Here is a 22,316-nt window from a genome sequence, read left to right as displayed (position 1 = left end):
GATATGAATTATATGTATATAATATATGTATGTAATATTCCAACAAATAAATAAAAGATGTTTTATTGCAGTGAATCGAGAGCCGTTCGGGATTGTATATTATTTGAGTTCATTTCAGTATTTGTAGTCACCACTTAAGCAACTTTCAATGTGAAAAATCAAACAATTTACATTTAACATGGAACATTCAACATAAAACATGAAACTAACAACTAAAGACATGTTAAATGTTGTAAAAAGAACTTTAAAATATGCAATTATTAGGTAATATTTAAATTTTACAATGGCCACGTCATAGAAAATGTTAATTACATATGAATTTCTTCTGTGGGTGCTTATAATTCCCAATTGGTTCTAGCTCGAAAATGCATGACCTGGCGGCTATGGTCACCCCAAAAATCAGTTGACCGGAAGTTCCGGCGAGTGTTTGTGTGTGTGTGGTAGTGCTCTTGGACAGATCACCGGACAAGGTGGAGGTGGCACTGGACTCCAGGATGCAGTGCATCCAGGTATGAACCTTATATAAGTGTTAATTAAATATTTATAGTCGCCTTACTTAGGCAACTTTCAATGTGCAACGTTTATAAATCTGTTGTCAACATATAACGTTGAACATGTAACATACAACATTCAACATGTAACATTCAACATGTAACATTCAACATTGAACATCCAACTTAAGACATGTTGAATGTTTATGTTGTATAAATAACCTAAACATGTAATTTTTATGTAATACTTATGAATTGTACAATTGGCCACGTCATTGATAATGCTAATAACAAACTGATCTCTTCTTCTTCTAGTTCCAGCTGAAAATGGATGCTGTGGTCACTCGAAAAACCAATTGACCGAAAGATTAAGCGAAGGATTGTGTGTGTGTTGGTGCCTTTGGACAAATCACTGAATCACAGGATATATATGGAGCCTTTGCAATGATTGCTGAATAAGTACATATATGGAGGTCTCATCATTCAAGACAGCAGAGCACCGAAAACTTATTCAGGTATGTACCTTAATGAATTAAATATTTTTAGTTACCTCTTAAGTTTAGTGTCTTAAGTAAAACGCCGCCAAGTTGCTACCATGTAAATTGGCTAATTTTGGCCATGTTTTTTGATATTTTTATTTATATATATTTCTGTAAACTAATGCAAACATATCAGCGTTCACAAATTATATAGAAATGAACCAGAATGTTCTTGGGTTCTCTTTCATTTATTTATTTATATTATCATGTTATACATCCTTATCCTGTATTTATGTATAATGTAATTTAATTTGGTAAAATAAATAAATGGTTTATCTTCTAATAATGTTGTTTTATCCTAGAATTATTATATTTGCAATGCAAGTTGTACACAAATATATATATTTAATCATCTCCCTGGCGCGCAAAAAAAAAAAAAACTAAACTGCTAGCACCCACAACCATCTTCTTTATATTTTAAACAGTATATAAGTTATATATAATACATTTAGATTAGGATGGACTATTATTAGTATGTTTTAATATTAAGTATTTGGTGAGATATATCATAAGTTGTTTTAAGAACTGAGGATCTGGAAAAGTAGGAACCAGGGTGTGTAATTTTCGGCTTGCCGAAATAAGCTTCCCCCTTGTGAAATATTAAGGAATGCCATTTCCAACATTAAAAGGTTGACTTTTTTGTTATGGCTTTAGATTTTATTACCAATTATTTTGAAATTAATCAACGAGATATGACATTCCTGATTTTGACGATTAGTTTTTAGCAGCCAAAAATTTACTGAGATTTTTGTAAAAAATATATGATTCAGATTTCGTCAAAAATACTAATTTTTTGGTGGTTTTTTGTTCGTAGCTTAGCCAACAAAAAAACAAGGTCAATGTGTTATAACACACCTTCATATGACATTTATTTTTTTTATAGAAGCATAAAAATGTCACTAAAATTTTTTTCAAAAATACCATTTTTCTTTCCCGAGGTTGTCTATCATTTATGCGTAAAATTAAAACATGCATTCCTAATTTATAAAAACCTTAACTAAAAACTTAGCAATAAATATTAAATTTATATGAGAAATCCTGGGATATATTATACCTTTTTTTTAGTTGTAGTTTTAGCTTTCTTGAAAGTAAAATAAAAATAGCCTGAGAAAAATCCTTAAGTTTCAAAATCAACTGAGCAGCATGTTACGTCTGCTACCGATCCCCATCACTTTAGGGAAAATTTATTCTTTAAGAAAATGTTCTTTTCTTTTAAGAGAATTAAAAGCTCTTCAAAAAAAAGCCCAGATTTTTTTAAAGTCCAGATTTTGTCTGCTTTTTTAGTGTTTTTTTTTTATCGTAGTTTTGCCAAATCAAGACCTACAGCCAAAAGACCGACAGTTTTAAGCAGCTTACATCCTCGGCTAACAATTTCAATTACTTTTAGAGAAATTTATTTTTTGACCCATTTTTTTATTTTTTTGCAAGGGGTCGTATCATGATTTTTTGAAATTCGGATTTTAGTCAAAAATTCTCTTTTTTTTTTAGTGATTTTTCAGTCGTAGTCTGGTAGTCGTAGTTTTGATCAGTTAACGTCCTCAGCTATCAAATTCAATCATTTTGGGGAATTTTATTTTTTGACCCATTTTTTCATTTTTTTTTAAGAGGTTGTATCGTGTTTTTTTAAATTTAGATTTTAGTCAAAAATCTCCTTTTTTCAGCGGTTTTTCACTAATAGTTTGGCCAAATCAAGTCGTACAGAAAAAATACTAATTTTTGGGTGGCTTTTTGATCGTAGGTTAGGCAAATCAAGTCGTACGGTGAAGACCTACTGTTTTGAGCAGCTGGGGAGCTCTACTAACGATCCCCATCACTTAAATAAATATTTCATTTTTTAACATTTTTTTCTTTTTTTGTAAGGGGGTGCATCAGGATGTTTTGGGATTCAGATTTTTTGGAAAAATGCTCCTTTTTTAGTGGTTTTAGTGGCCAAATCAAGGCGTAGAGCGAAAAGACCGACTGTTTTGAGCAGCTGGGGAGCTCTGCTAACTTAAATAAATATTAAATTTTTTAAAATTTTTTTCATTTTTTGTAACGGGGTGCATTATACATATTCAACATGTAACATTCAACATAAAATGTCCAACTCACAACTTAAAACATATTAAATGTTTGTTCTTGAAAAAGAACCTAAAATTTTGCAATTATTAAGTAATATTTACACGCAAAATTAATCAATTTATATACAACATGTAACATTCAACAGAAAACATACAACTAACAACTCAAGACTCGTTTAATGTTTGATGTTGTAAAAATAAACTTTTATTTACGCAATTATTTAGTAATATTTACATTTTACAATTAATTTCTTCTGTGGGAGCTTATAATTCCCAATTAGTTCTAGCTCGAAAATGCATGACCTGGCGGCTATGGTCACTCCAAAAACCAGTTGACCGTAAGTTCCGGCGAGTGTTTGTGTGTGTGTGGGTGCCTTTGGCCAGATCACTGGAAATATGGAGGAGGAAATGGACTCCAGGATGCAGTGCATCGAGGTCCCGTCCAGGTACGAACCTCATTTAGGTGTTAGTTAAATATCTATAGTCGTGTTAACGTATTTTTGCTTTTTAACAGCTAGCCACTAATAAACAAAAATCTGATATTTATTTAAATAAATGCCAATAAATGATACGAAGCACTTTAAGCTTAAGAAATGCAAACATGTATCTTCCACCTCCAGGCACCTTCCAGACCTTGTTTCCCTTTTCAGATATTTAACCTTCAGCCTGGCTGCCTTCCTCCTTCAGATTATTTCCTACACTTTGCTCGCTTACCATGCGCTCTTGGCCATCGGTTAAAACTGTATTATTTGCATACTTCCCCAGCCCGGGATCCAAAGCAAATTGTGAATGCATAATGCGAGCTGATTCATCCCCTTTTGATAACGTTAACATGCCCCGTGCTCCGTGCCCCGTGCCCCGTTCCGCCGGCTCACCTGCGCTGTCAGCCAGCTCAAAGGGAAATATTTTCATTTTCCTCGCCTTTATTGGCTTTTCACCAAGTACTCGAGCGATTTTAATGGAGCTCGGAGGGAGGGGCGGTACTTGGGCCCGGGGTGTCAACACAATCAGCGCCCGCGGCACCTTCAAGTGGCTCCAATCTTGGCCCGAGTCGTGCGTGAATCATAAGTATCTTGTCCCAGTACAAGCGACTATATCCATTTACATATATACGTATGTACTTATGTACCCAGCCAGCACATATATGCAGATGGTATGCTAATAGGGCCGCCGCAAAATGGGGCGCGTTTAAAAATCAAATGCGCCCCACCGGTTTTGCATTGGCAATCCTTTTGATATATTGGCATATTTTATGCCACCTGCCCTCCTTTTTTGTGCCACAAAAGCTGGCAAGTCAAGCGGCTTATTTATGAATTAGCAATGTGATTTTTGAGTTTTATTTTCCCCGCATTTTTACGCTCACCTGGCTGGCAAGCTTATGTTTCAGATGATTTACACCCCATAAGGTTGGCCATTATGCTAATGAAGCGTCTGGGGCGACGGAGTGGAACTACAAGGCATTATGTACTTTTATGGCAATAATTTCTGCCCACAGTGCGTATGAGCGATGGGGGCAAATTTAAATAATATCCTCAGAAATTCAAGACCGAAGTCGGGGGGAATTTGCTTGACGTCAAAGAATGCTTTTAATGTATTAGTTTACTTTCTTCGTTTGTTAAGAATTTCTTTAAATATGTTTTAGCAAGAAAAAAATATTTCTTTAAAATTTTAATAAATATAAAGATGTCATTTTTGTTAGGTAAGAATCAAAAAATCTTGCAGGCCTTTTTTAAATGATTAAAATTTATTTTAAAATGTTTTAATTATATTTTTATCAGAATCAATACGGTTTTCGATATATACGATTTAAATATTTTTCGTCCTTCTTTTACTAGTAAATTATTTTGTTATGTCAGTTAAAAAATATAGTTTCCATTAATTTAAAAATTATATGCAATTTATTTATTTTACATCTTTAATACCTTTACAAAATTCTTTACTTATTTTGATACCTGTTTGCCTTTTTTTTTAGATTGTTAAGCACCTATTTATTTTTTATTTTTAGTGTATAAAAAAAAGGCTAAAAATAATTGTAAAATTCTAATAAAAATTAAAGTACTGAATAAAGATGTAGTTTTAAATGATGTGTGTTTATTCAAAACCTTTACTAAAATGTTCTACTCATTTTTAGGTATTTATGATGAGGATTTTCTGAAACAAGTATATTATATACTATTGGAAATGAAAACAGCTGACAAGGCCATCCATTGGGTGCAGCTCGAGTTGAAGTAGCTTCTCCGTTAGCTGCTCAATTTGTCGATGCTGCGTTCAAGAGTGCTCGCTGTGCTTCAAGTGGCAATTGTGCACCACCACCCACCAGCCACCACCCACCACCTGCAACTTGCACCCACCGACAGGTGGTTTAGAAGGGGGGAGTGGGATATATAAATAACGATGACGCTGGGTGGAAGAAAAATATGCACAGAACAGAAATAAATGAAACGAGAGCGTGACCCGTCGCCCCGTATAAAATATATCGTGATGTCACATTGCCACTGCAATGTCCTTGGCAGGTCACCACCCCCCTGCGCCTGCCACGCCCCCTAAGACTGAAAGGCAGACAGTGGGACATGTAATTGTAGCAGACTGTGCCAAAAACAGCGGCAACAAAGCCGTTTTCCTTACCCACCGCCCGCTTTTGGCCAACAATGGACAAGGACGAAGAATAACACACCACCCACCGCCCACCGCCACCCACTTTTGCAAAGGAAAATGGGAAAACGAAGCTGCAGCTGTCAACTGTCGCGCTTGCTTACATGCACGGGAAATTTATTAAAATTGAAGACAACCTGCACTGCAAGTCAGTTTGCCAGTTTGTCAGTTTGTCCCCGTGCCAGCCAGTCAATCCATCAGTCAGTCAGTCAGTCAGTCAGTCAGTCAGTCAGTCTGCAGATGAGTGTCTGACACGGGGGCTCAGGGGGATTAAGTGGGGTCGGGCTATCCCGGGAAATTGCAATCTGGCCAGTCAATCAGCGAGGTGAGACAAATGGGGAAAATGGGGGAAATCGCTACAATGAGGACATCTCGATAAGAGGATGCAAGAATGTGTGCAGCAAGCGAATTCGTGTTAAAGTCGGATCCCAGGGCTTGGGAACCAAGACAACTAAAGTATTTTTAGATTGTGAATTTAAATCATTACCATCCAAAAGAACCTTCAGAACTTATATGTGTGCTAGAATATTTTATGATTACCATCAGAACCCCATTTTTCGTCCTAAATATTCGGTTTCTTGGATACTATAAAAGCACTAAACGTCAGACAGAGGAATGTTATACTTCGTTGAGCTCGTCGATTAATTTCCAATCTATTGGCATTCAAAACATAGGGTTTTTTCAACTTTCACATTTTTCGAAAAAATTTATGGTGCACCCCCTTACAAAAGTCTGAAACCCATTTTTCGCCCTTAATATTCAGTTTTTTGACTGTCAAAGCGGAAGTAAACGTCAGATCTCGGAATGTCATACCTCGTTGAGCTCGTTCCTTAATTTCCAATTTAATGACATTCAAACCTGGAAATTTTTAACTTTTGAGATTTTTTGGAAAAATTTATGATGCACCCCCTTACAAAAATCTGAAACCCATTTTTCGACCTAAATATTCGGTTTTTTTACTGTCAAAACGGAACTAAACGTCAGATCTCGGAGTGTCATACCTCGTTGAGATCGTCCTTTAATTTCCAATCTATTGACATTCAAACCTAAAAGATTTTAACTTTTGAAATTTTTTGGAAAAATTTATGGTGCACCCCCTTACAAAAATCTGAAACCCATTTTTCGCCCCAAATATTCGGTTTTTTTTGGATGTTATAAAGAAATTAAACGTCAGATCGTGGAGTGTCATACCTCGTTGAGCTCGTCCTTTATTTTCCAATTTAATGACATTCAAACCTGGAAATTTTTAACTTTTGAGATTTTTTGGAAAAATGTATGGTGCACCCCCTTACAAAAATCTGAAACCCATTTTTCGCCCTATTCCTGAATGTTTAAAATGGGAATTAAAAAAAAAAAATGTGAAAATCCTATGTTTGACTATATTCAGAATTCCTTTTAAAAAATCAAGGTTTTTGCTGCTGTATCTCAATAAAAAAAGCAAAGTATCTCAAAACTTTTCAGACAAGTTTTTGGCAGCGCCAAGAAGCTTTGAAGAGAATGTTTTTCCCCGTGAAAGAAGATGATTTTTGGGTTAATGGGGCGCCAAGGAGATAGCGAGAAGGACATGGACAACAACGTGTGTTGTGGGGTGCAGCCCCAAGGATAACATCGTAATTTGTTGTGCATCGCCTAATCCTTGCGCTACTTTCGAGCCAATGTGAATTATGCGCACTTAAGTCAACTCTTTGCCGCACCCCAGGACACCGAGACAGCCCGGCACATCCTGCCCACACGGACTCTGTGTGTGCCTGTGCGAGTTTTCCACCGCTTGTATTTTTGCAACCAGCTTAAAAGATTTTATCCGGCAAAAAAAGTGTAAGGAAGAAAAGTGACTGGATGTGCGGGGTTATGGTGCTGCAATTCTCATTGCCAAGACGTTCCGAATGGCAGCTGAAAAGAAATTAAATTTCTCTCGGCGAAAAAAGCCAGGGAAATGCGGCAGAATTCCTTGGAATTCGTTGACAGGTGCCCTAACTATTATTCCTATAAAAAATGCTTGAGAGAATAATAGGGTAAGACCCCAAATCAAATGGAACCAATTTTGGCTTAAGCTAAAACCCAGACAATAATTTAACTAACCACTTAATGTCTCGCAGTGCAGTTAAGTGGTGAAGGAAGTAAATCAAATTGGATACCATACAATTATTCAGTTAACCAAAGGAACGCTTAAAGCGAGGAGTTGGGTACTTGGCTAAAGAGCTATATTTTTATAAATCCCCAAAATACACGAGTGCTAATGCAGTTGCATTTTAATAATCACAAACTATTAATGGGTTAATTTAAACCCCAGAAATAAAAAAAAAACAAATAAGTTTTTATGTACTTACTGTAAAAAATTAATGAAATGAAATATTAGAATAAATACTCCTCTTTGTAAGATTTCTAGAAAATTCATAAGAAATTCCGCATCACCAGTGTAAAAACCTCACAAAATTTTTTAATATTCGATAATAATAGTATAATATAAAGTAGTTTAAATATACCATTAGTTTCATTTATTAAAAAAATAATAGTATTTGTTTTATTAAATATAAAAGCTACAAGTAGTTCCAATAATTGCTTTTACATTTTTTCCTCAATTTCAAACATTTTTTTGCAATGATAAATTTTTTTTTTGTTTTTTTTTCAGTGTGCCAACTTGACTGCAGCGAACTAAACTAAGCTGAAGGGAATCCGCTGGCGCAGCCCAGCTGAAGCAGTTAAAGTTTCTAATTGAAATTGAAACAGAGCGACGGACAACGTACAACGGACAACGGACAGCGGACAGCGGACAGCGGACAACGCTTAACGGACAAGAAAGCTGCTAGTTCCTGGGACCTGCTGAGTTGAGGAAAGGATGCTGAGCTAAAGATGATTGCCAGGAGGCAGGACTCCTCCCCTTCTTCTCCCCCCGCCGCCATGCAAATTGATTAGCGAAAATGAAATCCCAGGCAGACCAGGGGGGCGGGCAGAAATGCAAATGCGAATCGGAGGTAGTGCAGCAGGGAAGGACTTTCTGGGAAGCTTTACGCAGCATTATCCTTTTTCTTCGTCCCCCGTCCAAGTTCTCCACGTTTTCTAGGTTGTCATTGGGTACGCAGGGTACACAGAGCCCGGCTTTATGTACGCACTCCCTGGCTCCTCGACTGGCATCTGTTCAGTTTATAAAATGTGCAGCTTAAATTAAAGGCAGCATAAATAAATATCAAACATCAGCGCTGACTAAAATAAATTGTTTCATTATTAACACTCAGCTTATAAATGGTATTTTATTTAAAACGTTTTCTGTTTAATCTGCATAGTGTTATTTTTGCTCTTTGACTCATTGGTTTTCATTTCGATCTTTCAACTGAGAGACACAAATGCATTTTAGCCAATAAATGGCACCAAACCAGTTGCATTTTCTATGTACACAAGGAAAAACATGGCCAAAAAACCAGTGAGGAGTAATCTCTGGCTAAGTTACTGCTGTTGGCGACTACGGACCATCGATATCATAAAGTTTCCGATGGAAAGTTGATTGCGGGAGATTTACGTTTGCAAAAAGAGTGCTGATAATCCCACGAGCCCCCCTTCGACCGCCACCACCACCACCTTGGAGTTGGCAAATCGTTGCATAAACTTTTGCCAGCTCCAAGGAAACTAAGTCCTTCCGCACCGAATCCCAGAGCCCAAATCCCTGTTGCAGCACCCCCACACGGCTCCTCTCCCTTTTCTATGGAATCCAATATCATGGCCTAGATAAAACTTGGACAGCTTGCGGACTCGCTTCGATTTCTAATTAAAAGCGCAGAAACTTTTGGTCCGCAACATTTTGGCCAGATGATCGCAATCGAAATTGTCGCACATTATGCAGTGGCTGTGGATGGTACAGGGTGGATTGGCTATCAAGCAACCGCAACATGGACGAAATGAAAATGTGCAGCGGAGGACAAAAGCGAAGGCCGAAAGGCAAAAAGTCGCCTGGGAGAAGTTTCCCAACTTTTGTCACATTTAATTAACATGAATCAATGGCTCATCCCGTCGAGGGGATGGGTATTATTCTCAGGTTGATGCACAGGGGCGTAGACAGGATTTTGTGAAGGGGGGCTTTGCAATTTTATTAGAGAAGGGTATTTGCGAAACACTCTTTATTTTTTTAGGGAATTTTAAAATCGTCAGTTAATGTATTTCTATTAAAAACATTATAAAAAGAAATTTAGTAAAAAAAATTGCACCTCCAATGCTACCCATTTTTATATTGAACATCTACCTAGGAAACATAATAGTTCTAAATTTTAATTTTAAATTAGAAATTAGCTTATCTTTTGTTAAAATTCTGCCCCAATTTGTGTGCCCCCCCGATGCACGCCCCTGGCATAATCGCTGGCACCGAGTTCGATGCTCAGGCACGCAAGCCAAAATTTATTGGGCACCCCAGCTCGTCTGCAATAAACTTGAAATTTTCATGCCAACGACTCATTTAACTTGAGCACTGAATTAACAATTTATGTGAGTGTTTGTATGGGCCCTGCATGCATATATGCACGGCCACATCGGATGTGGGTGTGTGAGTTTTATGACTTAACCGACACAAATTACTTAATGCCCTTCGTTCTTTATTGTTCAATTATTAAGCAAGGCCTAAAGGTATAAAAAAGTTTAACTCTCACATTAGACGGAGCCATGTGTGCGGGTGTATTTTCCCCATTCTCCCCCTTTTTTTTTTTGGGCTTAATCAGGCCGCCCGGCAATGTGAAAGTGGGGAAAGTGGCCCGATTAATGGGCAGCATTTGTTATCAATGATGCCCAAGTGAACGATAATGTTTCAACAACAGGGATGCTGCCCATCTGGGCCGATGAAAGCAGGCATCCCCGCCGCCCGACAGCAGACTCATCATCATTATCGTCCTCATTATCGTCCTTGTCAATTGCGATTATGTTGATGTTAAGGCGAACACTGGGGATAATTAGGGGGATGTTCCCCTAGATGGGGCTCAGGGACTGGTGTCCTTAACCTAACACAAGCTAACATTTATTATAGTAGTTATATATATTATTATATTATATAAAACTGTACTACCTGATATTTAATTTTATACTATTTGTGAAATAAGTTTTATATATATATATATATACTTAATTTTGTATTTTTCTCGCAGAAATATTATTTGTTTGTTAAAGTATACTCCATTCCGATTTTTTTTATAATTAAAAAGATTATTTTAAGAGCAATGCTATAAGATATAGATTTGTCCATTTAGGCTTATATTTATGTTTTTAAATTAAATCTCAAATGTATTATGTTCATTTGACTGAATTATTGTTATAGGATAAAATAATACTATAAATTTATTGATTTATTTTTTTTCATCAACATATCTAATTTTTCAATAAAGAAAAACATATAAATTTAAGTTTATAAATATAAATATATTTTCTTTTTATACTCAATATGCACTTAAGTAGAGGAGCGAATAAAATATTAAAATATTAATCTTTCCCACCTCTCTGCTTATAACTTTCTTTTCCCCGATTTCCTCCAGTGCTCTTCACTATTCGGGGATAATGTCCGACACATTAATAAATGCTCGGGTCAAACTTTGGGCCAAGACCGAGTTCCCAGAAATTAATCCGCCTCATAACGGCGAGGCTGCGCCTGATGGGGCCGTACATACAGTATGTCCTGCATCCTTTGAAGGACTTTTTGCCTGCGTTTTAGTGATTAACACACACCCACTCACAGGGCGAACACTTTAATTTACTGTTAATTAATTCGTAATGTAACCTTTTTTCGCAGTTTTTCTGCCCTTCTTGCTTTTTATTTGATTCATTTTTTATATTTGCATGGCTTTGCAAGTGTGCACGTGTCACAAAAGCCCACCTGTCCCAGCTGCTCCTCCGCTCCGGTCCTGAGCTTTTTTCCGAGACGTGGCAGGACCTCAAAGCGCCAGCTTCTAATTTGCTGCTAAATGGAAGCGAAAACGCTTTGTTTGTGCATAACGAGGCGTGCAGTGGCCCAAACAAAAGGGGGCGCATGGAAGGCGGTCGACGGCGGCGGAGGGGGATCGCCTTTGTCCCTCGTCGGCGAGTATGAAGACTGCACTCTGCCCGCATCCAGCGAAGGACAAGTCACCCCCCTGGCCACCCAAGCCGCCCTCTAAACCGGGTCAAAGGGCGTGGGGCAGGGGGCTTAAGAGGGGGCTTTGGGCGTGGTGGCAATCGAGTTGATTACCACGCGAGTGCCGAACAAAAGACAATGGGCCGCAACGAAAAAAAGGGGGGTTTTGGCAAAAAATGCGGGGAGTTACTGAAGGTCCACGTGCCAATTGCTTCATTACTTGCACATTTTCAACTCAATAACATTCGTGCCCCCCTCCACTCGCACGAAAGCAAAAAAGTAAATCCCCTTTAACAATGGCGAAACGCCAGGCGAAGGTGCCATAAAAGTGGTGTAACCAAGCTACAGGAATTTCATAGCCATAAAAAGTAGAGATTGCGAAGGAGCTTTATTAACTTTTATACTTACACTTAACAAGATAAAAATAAGAACTGCCACAGTTTTCAAATCACTTAAAAAGGCGTCTAAAAGTATGCAATAATTTGTTGGACTCAGAAGATCTGTTTTCGTAATTAAGACACCTTTAAAGTGATTTCAAAATCTGGTTATTTGTAGTTGAACTTTGTAAATCTGTATACCTAATTTGACAGGATAAAAGTGTAAAATCAGTACAGTTTCTAAAACTATAAACCTTTAAATTATAAAGTTATCTAAAAGTATGCAAAATAAATAGTTTGACATTTTGGACACCGTTATAGGTGATTTCCAATTTCTTTCCTCATTCGTAAAATATTTTACTCAGTTTGACAAGATATAAATAAAGAAATACTACGGGTTTTGAAAACAGCCGAAAAGCATGCAATGAAATCACTTATTGACCTAATTATTTCAACTTACAATCTTGAAATTTGATGTTGCTTACTTTTAGGCGCCGTTATATGAGATTTTCATTGGTAACATAATACAAATGTTTCATATAACCAAGTCTACTGAAACGCTAATTAATATCCTTTGTGGCTCATGGCATACACCTCCCGCTTCGCAGAAACAATCATTGTTATGCGGAATGCCACGTATTCCACGCTTATCTCATTGGATGCCAAAGTGCAAATGTGTGTATTGTTTATCCTCGTTAACCTGTGTCCTGGTCACACACACACGCAAACACAACACACAGCCGTATCTGATATCTATGGGGGATCCATTGCGGCGGACAAACATTTGCGTAACCCCCGCGTTTCGCCGAGTTTCAGCGAGCTTCAGCGATCTCCCCCAACTTCCCCATCGCCGATGCCCACCCTTCTGACCTGGTCTAACAATTTCTTAATTACGTTTGTCAACATTCGAGGATTGCACAACCGACCACAGAGCAGCGCAAACATTGCCGCACCACCGATATCGATGCATTCCGACTGCCAATGTGCAATTCGCAATGCCATTTGCCATTTGGCATTTGGCATTCCGCATTGGTCTGTATTTCTAATCGGGTTAATCACTCGGCGGCCGAGAGACCCACAAAATGCCACGGACCAAGAAATAATTAATTTATATCAAGTCGATTGGCCTTCGGTCGGAAATGAAGTTGACCGGGCTTACTTATTTATTCAGGGGTAATAAATATAAGATCGGGATATCTCAGAGATAAGCGGAGCTGAACTTAAAATGTAGGTTCTTATGTATGATTTTCGGAACGCTAAATTAATAGGTTATAAGGTGACCCAAAAATATAAGGTAATCTTTTTATAAATTCGATTTTAAAGTGTTTCCATTTACTAGGCAGCATTATTATAAATAGATATTCTTAAAATATACCATATTAATTTTTAAAAATATATATCATAATATTACTCAATATTTTTTTCCAACGTTGAGATATGAAGAAAACTCCCCTCTTAAGTACTCTCTTAGCTAAAAAGGTGACCCAAAAACGTAACTCTATCTTTAAAATTCCGATTTTAAAATTTTAAATTATTGATTTGCTACAACTGTTGGTACTTTAAAATTTGTTTTTCATTTTGAAAATATTTTTCACTAACTACCAATGGTTTGGTACAGATGGTTTGGTGACCCAAACTACGCTCTTAAGATTTTCAGAGTCACTACCATTCTTCATAAATTGGCCCTGGCATGTATGCACTTACGCATTTAGAAAATCAAGTGAGAGATTCGCAGGAACACAGCTCGCAGATTGGCCTAAACGATGTGTCAACATATCTCAACTATCTGACGCATTTCCCCATTTTGCATTCCGTCGCAAAGTTTGTCCTCGCTTTGAAGCTCTGAGGCTGCCGGCAATCAGCTGATGAAGCTGAATGCAAACACTTTTCAACTTTTCAATAGTCGGGGGGTGAGTCGGGGCGAAGATAACGCAATTATTCCAAAGTTCCCATGCCAAAGAACCAGTGGAAAAGCCAACCCAAACACACGCACACTTTGAGTTTTATGTGGAAAACTCTGTCCCAGTACGTTGCTAATTTCATAAATTAAGCAAAATTAACACGTCATCGTAAGGCATTCTTTTTTTGGTTTTCATTTCACATATTCGGTGAATATTAAAATTCAACGAGGCCAGAGTGCTCATTCATATTTTCACTCGGGCTGTGTGGAAAAAAACGACAACGCACTGCCATGGCAATCAAGTTTAACCAGAAATTCCCACTTAAGCCTTCAGCTTCAGGAAAAATGGGGTTTTTTCGGCCTGGCAGCTGCCTCCCCCTCTGTTTTTCGTATTTCTCTGTTACTTTTACCTCTGTGCCTCGGTTGACCTGGTTGCCCATTGTCCTTGCTCGGGGGATATATATACGTGTATGTCAACTATTTGATGGTCCATCTGTTTATCCGACTGTCTATCTGTCATTCTGTTTGTCTATTTGTCTGTTTGTCCGTTGGGCGCCAACTTTGTTAATGTTCTGCTGGCTTGTCTACAGGGCTTAGTGGATCCATTTCATTTCTCCGGCTCTGGATTGTGAGCTTAAAGCAGCGTTAGTCAGCAAAAAGGCCAATTAAATGGGTCCAGTTTTGAAATTGCAAAAAAAACGCATTCATTCCAAAGCAATTACTTATGTATAGTGCTTGGCTCATACATATATGATACCACGTAAGTAGGAGAACAACAAATGTATGTCGGCACAAATAAGCAGTATCTAAAAATGGGAAAACTTTAGGCATTGAAATAAGCTAGTTACATTCGTTTAAGTTACAAAGTTTAAAGTTAGGTTAAGTTTAATTGCTAGTGTGACCAGCCTCCTGGAAAAGAAAATATATTTTAGTGTCATATTTATTTGTCTCTCTCCAAGTAGAATCAATGAGTCAAACAATAAACAACATAATTAATAAAAAAGACAACCTTTTATATAAAAATGTGCAATATTTTACATAATCTTTAATATACTACTGACTTTTTAAGGAATTTCTCTCCTTGCAACTCATGAAATTATGGCTTTCACTGCATTTTTGATTGACTTCAAGGCTGGCCAATTGGAGCTCCCAATCAGCGAGGCTCTCGGTGGAATGTTACCAAGGCTTTGGAATGGCTGAGTGTTCAAGGTTTGACATGCAAGGCTGTGCGGTCACTCAGTGGTTCATTTTTACCGCATTCCAATGCGATATCCGTTTCCGTTTCCGTTCTCACCATTTCCCCAGCCCATTTTTTATATTTTTCCGTTTTTTTCCAGCGGGTGCGAAGTAATTGGCTGCGAAAATGCTGCCATAAATCAAACCGATAATTATGTGGGCGACTGCGCAACTTTTTCGCACCAAGTCGAACCATCATCGAAAATAGCCGAGGAGCAAAATGGGAAAAAAGTGAAGCCAGGCTCATTTTGATTGCCGTTCATAAATTATGATTTGATGTGCGAAATAGTTGGGCGCCAAAAAGGCCGGACCTTCGGTGGGTGGTTGGTAGGTAAATGCAGCTCAAGGTCGTGGGGTTTTGTTCAATTTTTTTATTGTATTTTCCCCACCATTTTTTTTGCCATCTCTCTTTGGCGCTTCTTTTTGTGTCTGCTGGGCGGCCTTCGCTGGTCGTCCTTGAGTGGGTGGTGCCGGGGGTGGCATGCGATTCCAGCGCGGAGAAAGTGAAATCGGAACAGGAGATGGTGGTTTGGGGGATCTGAGGGGCTCACAGGAACTCCATGCCCCATTTTGTGGCCGTGGCATGATTAATTGCTCATTGTTGCGGCGGCCACATCGTAAATTGCTTTCACGTCTCGTGAATCTCGTGTCGGGCGCACGTGAATGCCATGAATAAGAGCGGAATGAAACGGAATGGAATCGGCCTAAAGCGTTGTCAAACGGCTAGGGATACACTGGGAAAAAAGTGAAAAAATCCAAAATCCATAGCTTCTTCAGCATAAACAAAAATTGTACCCAATTTATTATTTAATCAAGATGAAATCTTCTTGATTTAAGAGTCTTCTTTGATCTCAATACAGAATTGAGAACAATTTCCTCCCCGTTTTAGGATCGTTTCATCTCGAAACAACACAACTAGGGAGTCCTTTCCTTTGAATTTCAAGATCGCTTTATCTGAAGAAGATTTCATTCTTCTCTATTTCAAGAACTCTTAATCTCGAAAAGTAAGCTTGGAGGAGTTTCGTTTGAATTTCAAGAACGTTTGTTCTTGAATAAGTGAGAAGACCATTTTCCGAAATTAGTTTATTAAACCTTAGCTTTATTCCTTTCATTATTTCCAAATTTTTGGTGGCATCTTAACTACGTATTTAAAGATTTTATATTGAAGGCACTTATCTTTTTGAATTTTTTTTTAAGACAACTTCTAAAGTTTTTTTCCAGTGTGCTAAGCCCGAATTTTTCAGCTCATCTCATGTCATCCTGGCTAACGTTTAAGGCGTTCCGCATTGTTTATCTTCCTGCCCCGTAGCTTTTTCCCCCGCCCGACTAGTGTTACATTATTAATGCATCTGCATGAAGCTTCCTCAAGCCTTCGTATGTAAATTAGGGCCCAGGCCAGAGCTTTCCCCTTCCGCCTTCCCATTTTCTCCCGCATTTTCCGGTGCCAAGACGTGCTTCCCCCCCAAAAAAAAAACAGGAAAAAATAAAGGCCCAACAAGATGGGGAAACCAAAGCAAGAGCAATTCGTGTCTGTTACTCTTGAAGTGATAAATGATTGAGGGAATATTCGGATATATCGCAGGGCCAAGTGGGTGGCATTTAGCATGTGCAAAATGTATTGTTGGCCGTGCCAAATCATCGTTTTACAACTACTTTGATTTTGCTACTGCTCTTATTGCAGCAAAGTAACTCTTTTTTATGTTCGCATTATATCATATGATTTAATCTCTCGGCAGACTCGTTAAAAATTCCTCTTTGCCTTTGAGCAGATTAACGAGAATAATCGCAGAACGTGTTCATTTGCCAGCATCATTAGTTCTTGAAAATAAATGTGAAATGCAAAGTAAAGTGTTGCCATAGCCATTTCTTCTGGCACTTGCAACCTCCTTTAGCCTCCTCCCAAAAATATAAATAAACCCTAAAAAAGAGCCTAAATTGAGTCAAGAAATCGACTTTATAAAGTGGGGTTCTAATAGTTAACTTAAATAAAGTTGATAGATTGCCTAATAATCGTAATACCAGATCATTTGATTGATCCTATATCATGCCGATTTTATGTTGTTGAAAACTTGCTCTTAATGCGAGTACTATCAAAGTTAATCCCTCCAAGTTTGCTACAAATCGGATTATACCGTAGGACCGGGGTATTCGAGGCCAAAGTTTCTTTCTTATAGAGTTTGGCGCCGCTGTAACTGCGGTTGCCTTTGCTGTGGGTATTTTCACTCGCCGCGCTTTTTTTTCCAACCTAGCAATAGCAATCACGATAATAAGCATAAATAAAAAGGGCAACAAAAAAATTACACAGCCATAAAAAAGGGCAAATGGCATAAAAGCGTGGGGAGGGTCTCGAACTCCGACCACTCCATTACCATCCGTCTTTGCGGGCCCAGTGGAGAGGGCCGAATAACCAGGACCAGACCGAGCCCAACCCATCCCGAACCCAGGCCCAGGCACAGGCCCAGGCCCAAGCCCAGCAAACAAACAAACAAACGTCGAGAATGAGAACACAAACAAGTTTTGTAGTGGGTTGCAACCGCTGAACAACCTCGTAAAAACTTATTTAATTTGTGATTTATATGAATAAAATTGTGTAGTAAATTCCCTGAAATTATTCATTTCGCAGCGCTTACGGGCGGGTGGACAGTTCGAAACAGGACAACCCAACCAAAAGAAAAAGGAAAGGTGCACTGAAAAAAATTGGGGTTTTTCAGAATTAATTACTGCATTTTATTCAAAGGGCAAAGGCACTAAATTCTAAAACCCAACATAACGAATGCGAAGATAATATAAAATATATACATCTTACTATAAACTATAAACAATATTTAATTCAAGATTTTTAGTGTAAATGGTGCGATCGTCACTAGATCCTTACCTTCTGAAGATGTGTTTAGAGCTCCAAAAATTCAAGGCAAATGTAAAGCAATAAAAAAATATTGTAAACTATATAAATTGCTTATCAGAAATAATAATAATTATTATTTAATTTTAGATTTAGGGTGTTAATGGTTCGATCGCCACTAGATTTTTAAATCCTTAAAATGTGTTTTCTTTGACTAATAAAAATTGGAGCACGATTTTGAAACATTGCTTACTAAGTCTTAAAATTGTTTTATAAAATCAAGGCGAAATTTTAAGAAACAATTAAGTAACACTTGGGTACTTTTTATCATAAATTATAAAAAAAATCTGAACTGACTGAAGATGCGATCGTCACTAATTTATTTTGCGTTATGAGGGGAGTTTTTCTTCGATTTCTAAAAGCAGAGCATATTTCTTTTTCTTTGCTAAGTAAGTCTTGTATTTTTTTTTCTGCAAGGGACAAAATAATTTAATTAAATTTTTTTAATAAGTTTTGGGGTTACAGAAATTTTAGAAAATATTAAGAGGACACGTTCCATCTCCCATAAAATTGACTTTTAACTTGAAATCTATCAAGGGAATATTGACATTTAGAATTGATTTCATATTTACTTATAATATTTATATTTATATATTTTTTGTTTATTTTTTTATAAAAATATAACTTTTTTTATTTCCCTGTGCAATTGGCAAGCTAAGATGGGGTCGAAAGGATAAACTGAGTTGTGCCCAGGCCAAAACAAGAACGCTGCCAAAACCAACTGCCGAGGAGACGGCGACAACAGCAACATCAAGTGTGGCAGCGGCAGCAACATCAACGACAACAGCAACATACAAAATTAAAAGAAAAGTTTTTGCTGGCTAACCAAAGAGTTTCACATTTTTGATTTACTCTCGAGCAGCAGAATCGCAACTTTTGCGCATATAAATTTGGGCCAAGCGATGGTCAGGCCACTCGCCTCCGCCTCCTTGCCCCACCGAAAGAACTGCGCCTTCCCCCCGAAAAGCAGATCCTAAATTATTTTGGCCCCCACTCCGGGGAAACTTGTGAGTTTCGCTTTGTTCAAATGATTTTCGATTCCCAACTAACCGCAATTTAGTCTGGAAATATCCGAGCTGACCCCAATCGGAGCGGTGGACTGCGGGGCTGCGTCTCATGAATTAAGCAGTTCCAGATCTCCGGATGGCCGGTTCCCAAGCCGACATTGGGCATAGCTCCTGACATTTATAACCATCGATTGCCCTGCCATATTTTCGCAATTTATTAGCATTTATGAATTTATTTCGGGGGTGCTGGCCGGGTCTCACTCACACAGAAGTTTGTGGCATAATTTAATGTACATTAAGTTGCTGTACTGCCAAGTCCATGGCTGCGGGCATTTTGCTTGGCTGGTTTTTGGTTTTAGATTTAAATTTAAGTGCCAGGGCCTCCAAGTAGTTGAGGGGGGGAAGGCGAAAGTGCGTAGATTGTCGTTTAATTGAAGATGAATCGCTTGAATTTGGGGGAAAGTAATTGGGAACAGGAGTAGAAGTTTAAAGGTAATTAACCGAGCAATTTGCGAGTTTTCCATCCACCCTTATTACCTATGTTTTAATTGGAAATGCAAAGTTGATTGGCTGTGTACTTTTCCAAAGACAAATTTGGATTTATGAAAATATCACTTATGCCCAAACAGTAAACAAGGATCTTAGGAAAATCTGATGAAAATATTCAAGAACATTTGTTCTTAAAAACAAAATGGTGAGCAGAGAAAAGTTTTAGAGGGGTTTTTAAACAACTTTTTGATAAGTACACTCTATTGACTGTACTTATATTTTAGCTCGTTATGGTCAATTCGACTAAAAATCTTTGCAAACTAAAAATTTCAAGAACATTTTCATCTCAAATTTGAATGTCAGAACTAATTCTGTGTAGCAAGTTTTTATTTAAAGTGTCAAATTCATATATTCTTAATAACATTATTAACTTACTTTAAAAAGAAAAAGGATTTTGGAAATATCTCATCTTTTGGTATATTAAGTATGATAGTGTGTTTCTCAAATTAAGAACTTTTTTAGAGAGTACACTGTACTTACGGCTCTAGCATCGCAGCGCATTCCTAGGCCAATTACCAGGCAGAGTGCCACAAAGGACACCAGGCAGCGGGGTCGCAGCATTTTCGATCTCTCTTCGAATGTCCTTTGAGAAGGATAACCAACTTTCTGTATGTCTCGGTCTGTATTTTATTATTTTTTTGAGTGTTCTCAATATTTGGCGCTCACTATAAAAAAAATCGGAAACAATGAGGTTGACGGTTCTTCATTAACGCATCGGCACGGAGTTGGCGAAAGGATTGCTGTCTATTATTTGGTTGAGGTCCTTTAAGCCCATTCTGCCCCGCCCCCCTCGATCTCTCTGCCCCCTCTGCCCGTGGCCCGCCCACTTTTAATATTTTTGGTCTGTCCACGCAACAATAACAAGGAATGAAAAAACATTTTGCCGGCGCCGCGGCGACTTGTTTACTTTCACTACCACAAGGACTCTCGCACGCACACACACGCAGGCTCACACACACACACAAGCTCGCAGGATATGCCAGAGAGAGAGGCAGAGGGCAGGAGAGATAGAAAGGACCTCTCCCTGTGGGAGCCCCAGAATCACAACGAACCGAACGCGCGCGCGGCACGAATTGTTCTGGCGCCTCGACGGCGAAACAGGTCCTTTTTAACGTCCTGCCGCGGCGAAGGCGGTGGCGAAAGCTCTGCGGCGAATTCGGCTCCCTGCCGAGCGAATCCGAGACGGGGCGAAGCGAATGAAGTTTATAAAACGTACGTGACTGTGGCTCGCTTCCAGCATGAAGTGTGTGCTAAGCTTTGCTCCTAGTACAAGCCACCCAGGCCCCTCCCCCTTTCTCCTTTCTCCTTTCTCCCCCCTCTTTTTTCCTCCACTTCCGCACTCCCGGCCCCCGCCCCAGCCCCTTTCGCCCGTGCATTTGGCACAAAATGCTCAAGGACACTTGCCTAAAACTCGCACCAGAGCCAAAACCAACTTGTACACCTGGAGAAAGTCTGGGGGATTCTAATAAAATTAATTCAATAGCTTTCAAAACGTTCTTTTTTTAATTAAGCGGAATATTTTTAAATTGGATTTTGGCACTAGACCCAAAACTAAGTTGTACACCTGGATAAAGTTTGAGGGATTCTAATAAAATCTTTCAGAACTTTATATTTTTGAAATCAAATAATGGTAAGTTTTAAGCTCAGATCTAAAGTCAACACTTAAGTTCTTTACTACTTTCTGTCGTAGACCGAAAAATACAATTTTTGGACTTAATTTTTTTTCATTTATGTTTAATTTTTAGAAAATGTTTAGAAAAATATATCTATCTATGAAAGTATAGCATAACATATAAAAACTGTTTCTTGTTTTGCTTTGCTGCGAAATATCAGGAATGGGACAACACCACCCTTTTTTAACGTGTTTGTTGAATTAAAATAAAAAAAACCGTTATTCATTTATTTTTATTTTTTATTATTTTTTAGGTTTTTAGGATTGTATTGATTTTTTCTAAAATTCAAGAAGGGTTTAAAAAAATAAAAAACCCCAAGTTTTTGATAAAAAAAAAATGAGAAATGAAAAAGTTTTCAGGTTTAAATTGAAGTGTACTAACATTTAACAGTAAATATGAAATATTACTAAATTAAATAAAGTAATACCCACAGTAAAGTAAAACAATTATAAACACTAATTTCTCTTTGTAATATTTTTATAATAATTAATAAATATATAACATCTTCTATCACAAGGCAGACTTAACAAATTGCACACCTTACACACCTGTTTCTCTCGGTGTACGGCCTCCTCCGCCCATGTCACCATCTAAAAATGACGACGGGGGGCAGGACAAGGACTCTCCAGCTTAATGCTTTCATTGTGCAGCATTTCTTTATTTTTAGTTGATTTGTTTGGACATTTTCGGTTAGTTGTCCGCCTGCGTCTAACCTTGCCACCTACGCCAGCCCACCCAGCACTCACCGCCCACTGAGCACCGCCCACCTGCACTCCAATTAGAATTGGTTGTGTTTTCCGAGGTGGACAATGGCTGCCACTTGAACTTCGCGCGCTCGATTTCACTCCCAT

The 22,316-nt window shown here is 38.1% G+C and overlaps 1 protein-coding gene and 1 long non-coding RNA gene across 3 annotated transcripts in view; one reads left to right on the top strand and one right to left on the bottom strand.

The window, feature by feature from the left end:
- LOC108036148 (mucin-5AC) overlaps positions 1 to 20,868 on the bottom strand; it is a 35,065-nt gene extending 14,197 nt beyond the window's left edge. Inside the window, exons 1-2 of the mRNA XM_017112140.3 lie at positions 20,845 to 20,868; positions 20,273 to 20,457 (exon numbers count right to left, since the gene is read on the bottom strand). Of these exons, the coding sequence (XP_016967629.1) occupies positions 20,273 to 20,353 (81 nt within the window). The 5' untranslated portion in view covers positions 20,354 to 20,457; positions 20,845 to 20,868. The remainder of the gene's footprint in view (positions 1 to 20,272; positions 20,458 to 20,844) is intronic.
- Positions 410 to 8,936, top strand: LOC108036157 (uncharacterized). 2 transcript variants are annotated; one of them, XR_007763981.1, is made up of 3 exons: positions 410 to 509; positions 807 to 1,006; positions 8,372 to 8,936. It is a non-coding gene; the product is annotated as an uncharacterized LOC108036157 (long non-coding RNA). The 2 variants fall into 2 exon arrangements; XR_001768823.3 differs by lacking the exon at positions 8,372 to 8,936 and adding an exon at positions 5,222 to 5,842.
- Positions 20,869 to 22,316: the final 1,448 nt, after the last annotated feature.

The sequence above is a fragment of the Drosophila biarmipes genome, chromosome X (assembly GCF_025231255.1).
Source record: "Drosophila biarmipes strain raj3 chromosome X, RU_DBia_V1.1, whole genome shotgun sequence".
In the NCBI taxonomy this organism is placed as follows: domain Eukaryota; kingdom Metazoa; phylum Arthropoda; class Insecta; order Diptera; family Drosophilidae; genus Drosophila; species Drosophila biarmipes.
The sequence above is the reverse complement of the archived record's forward strand: the minus strand, read 5'-3'. Positions and strand labels throughout refer to the sequence as shown.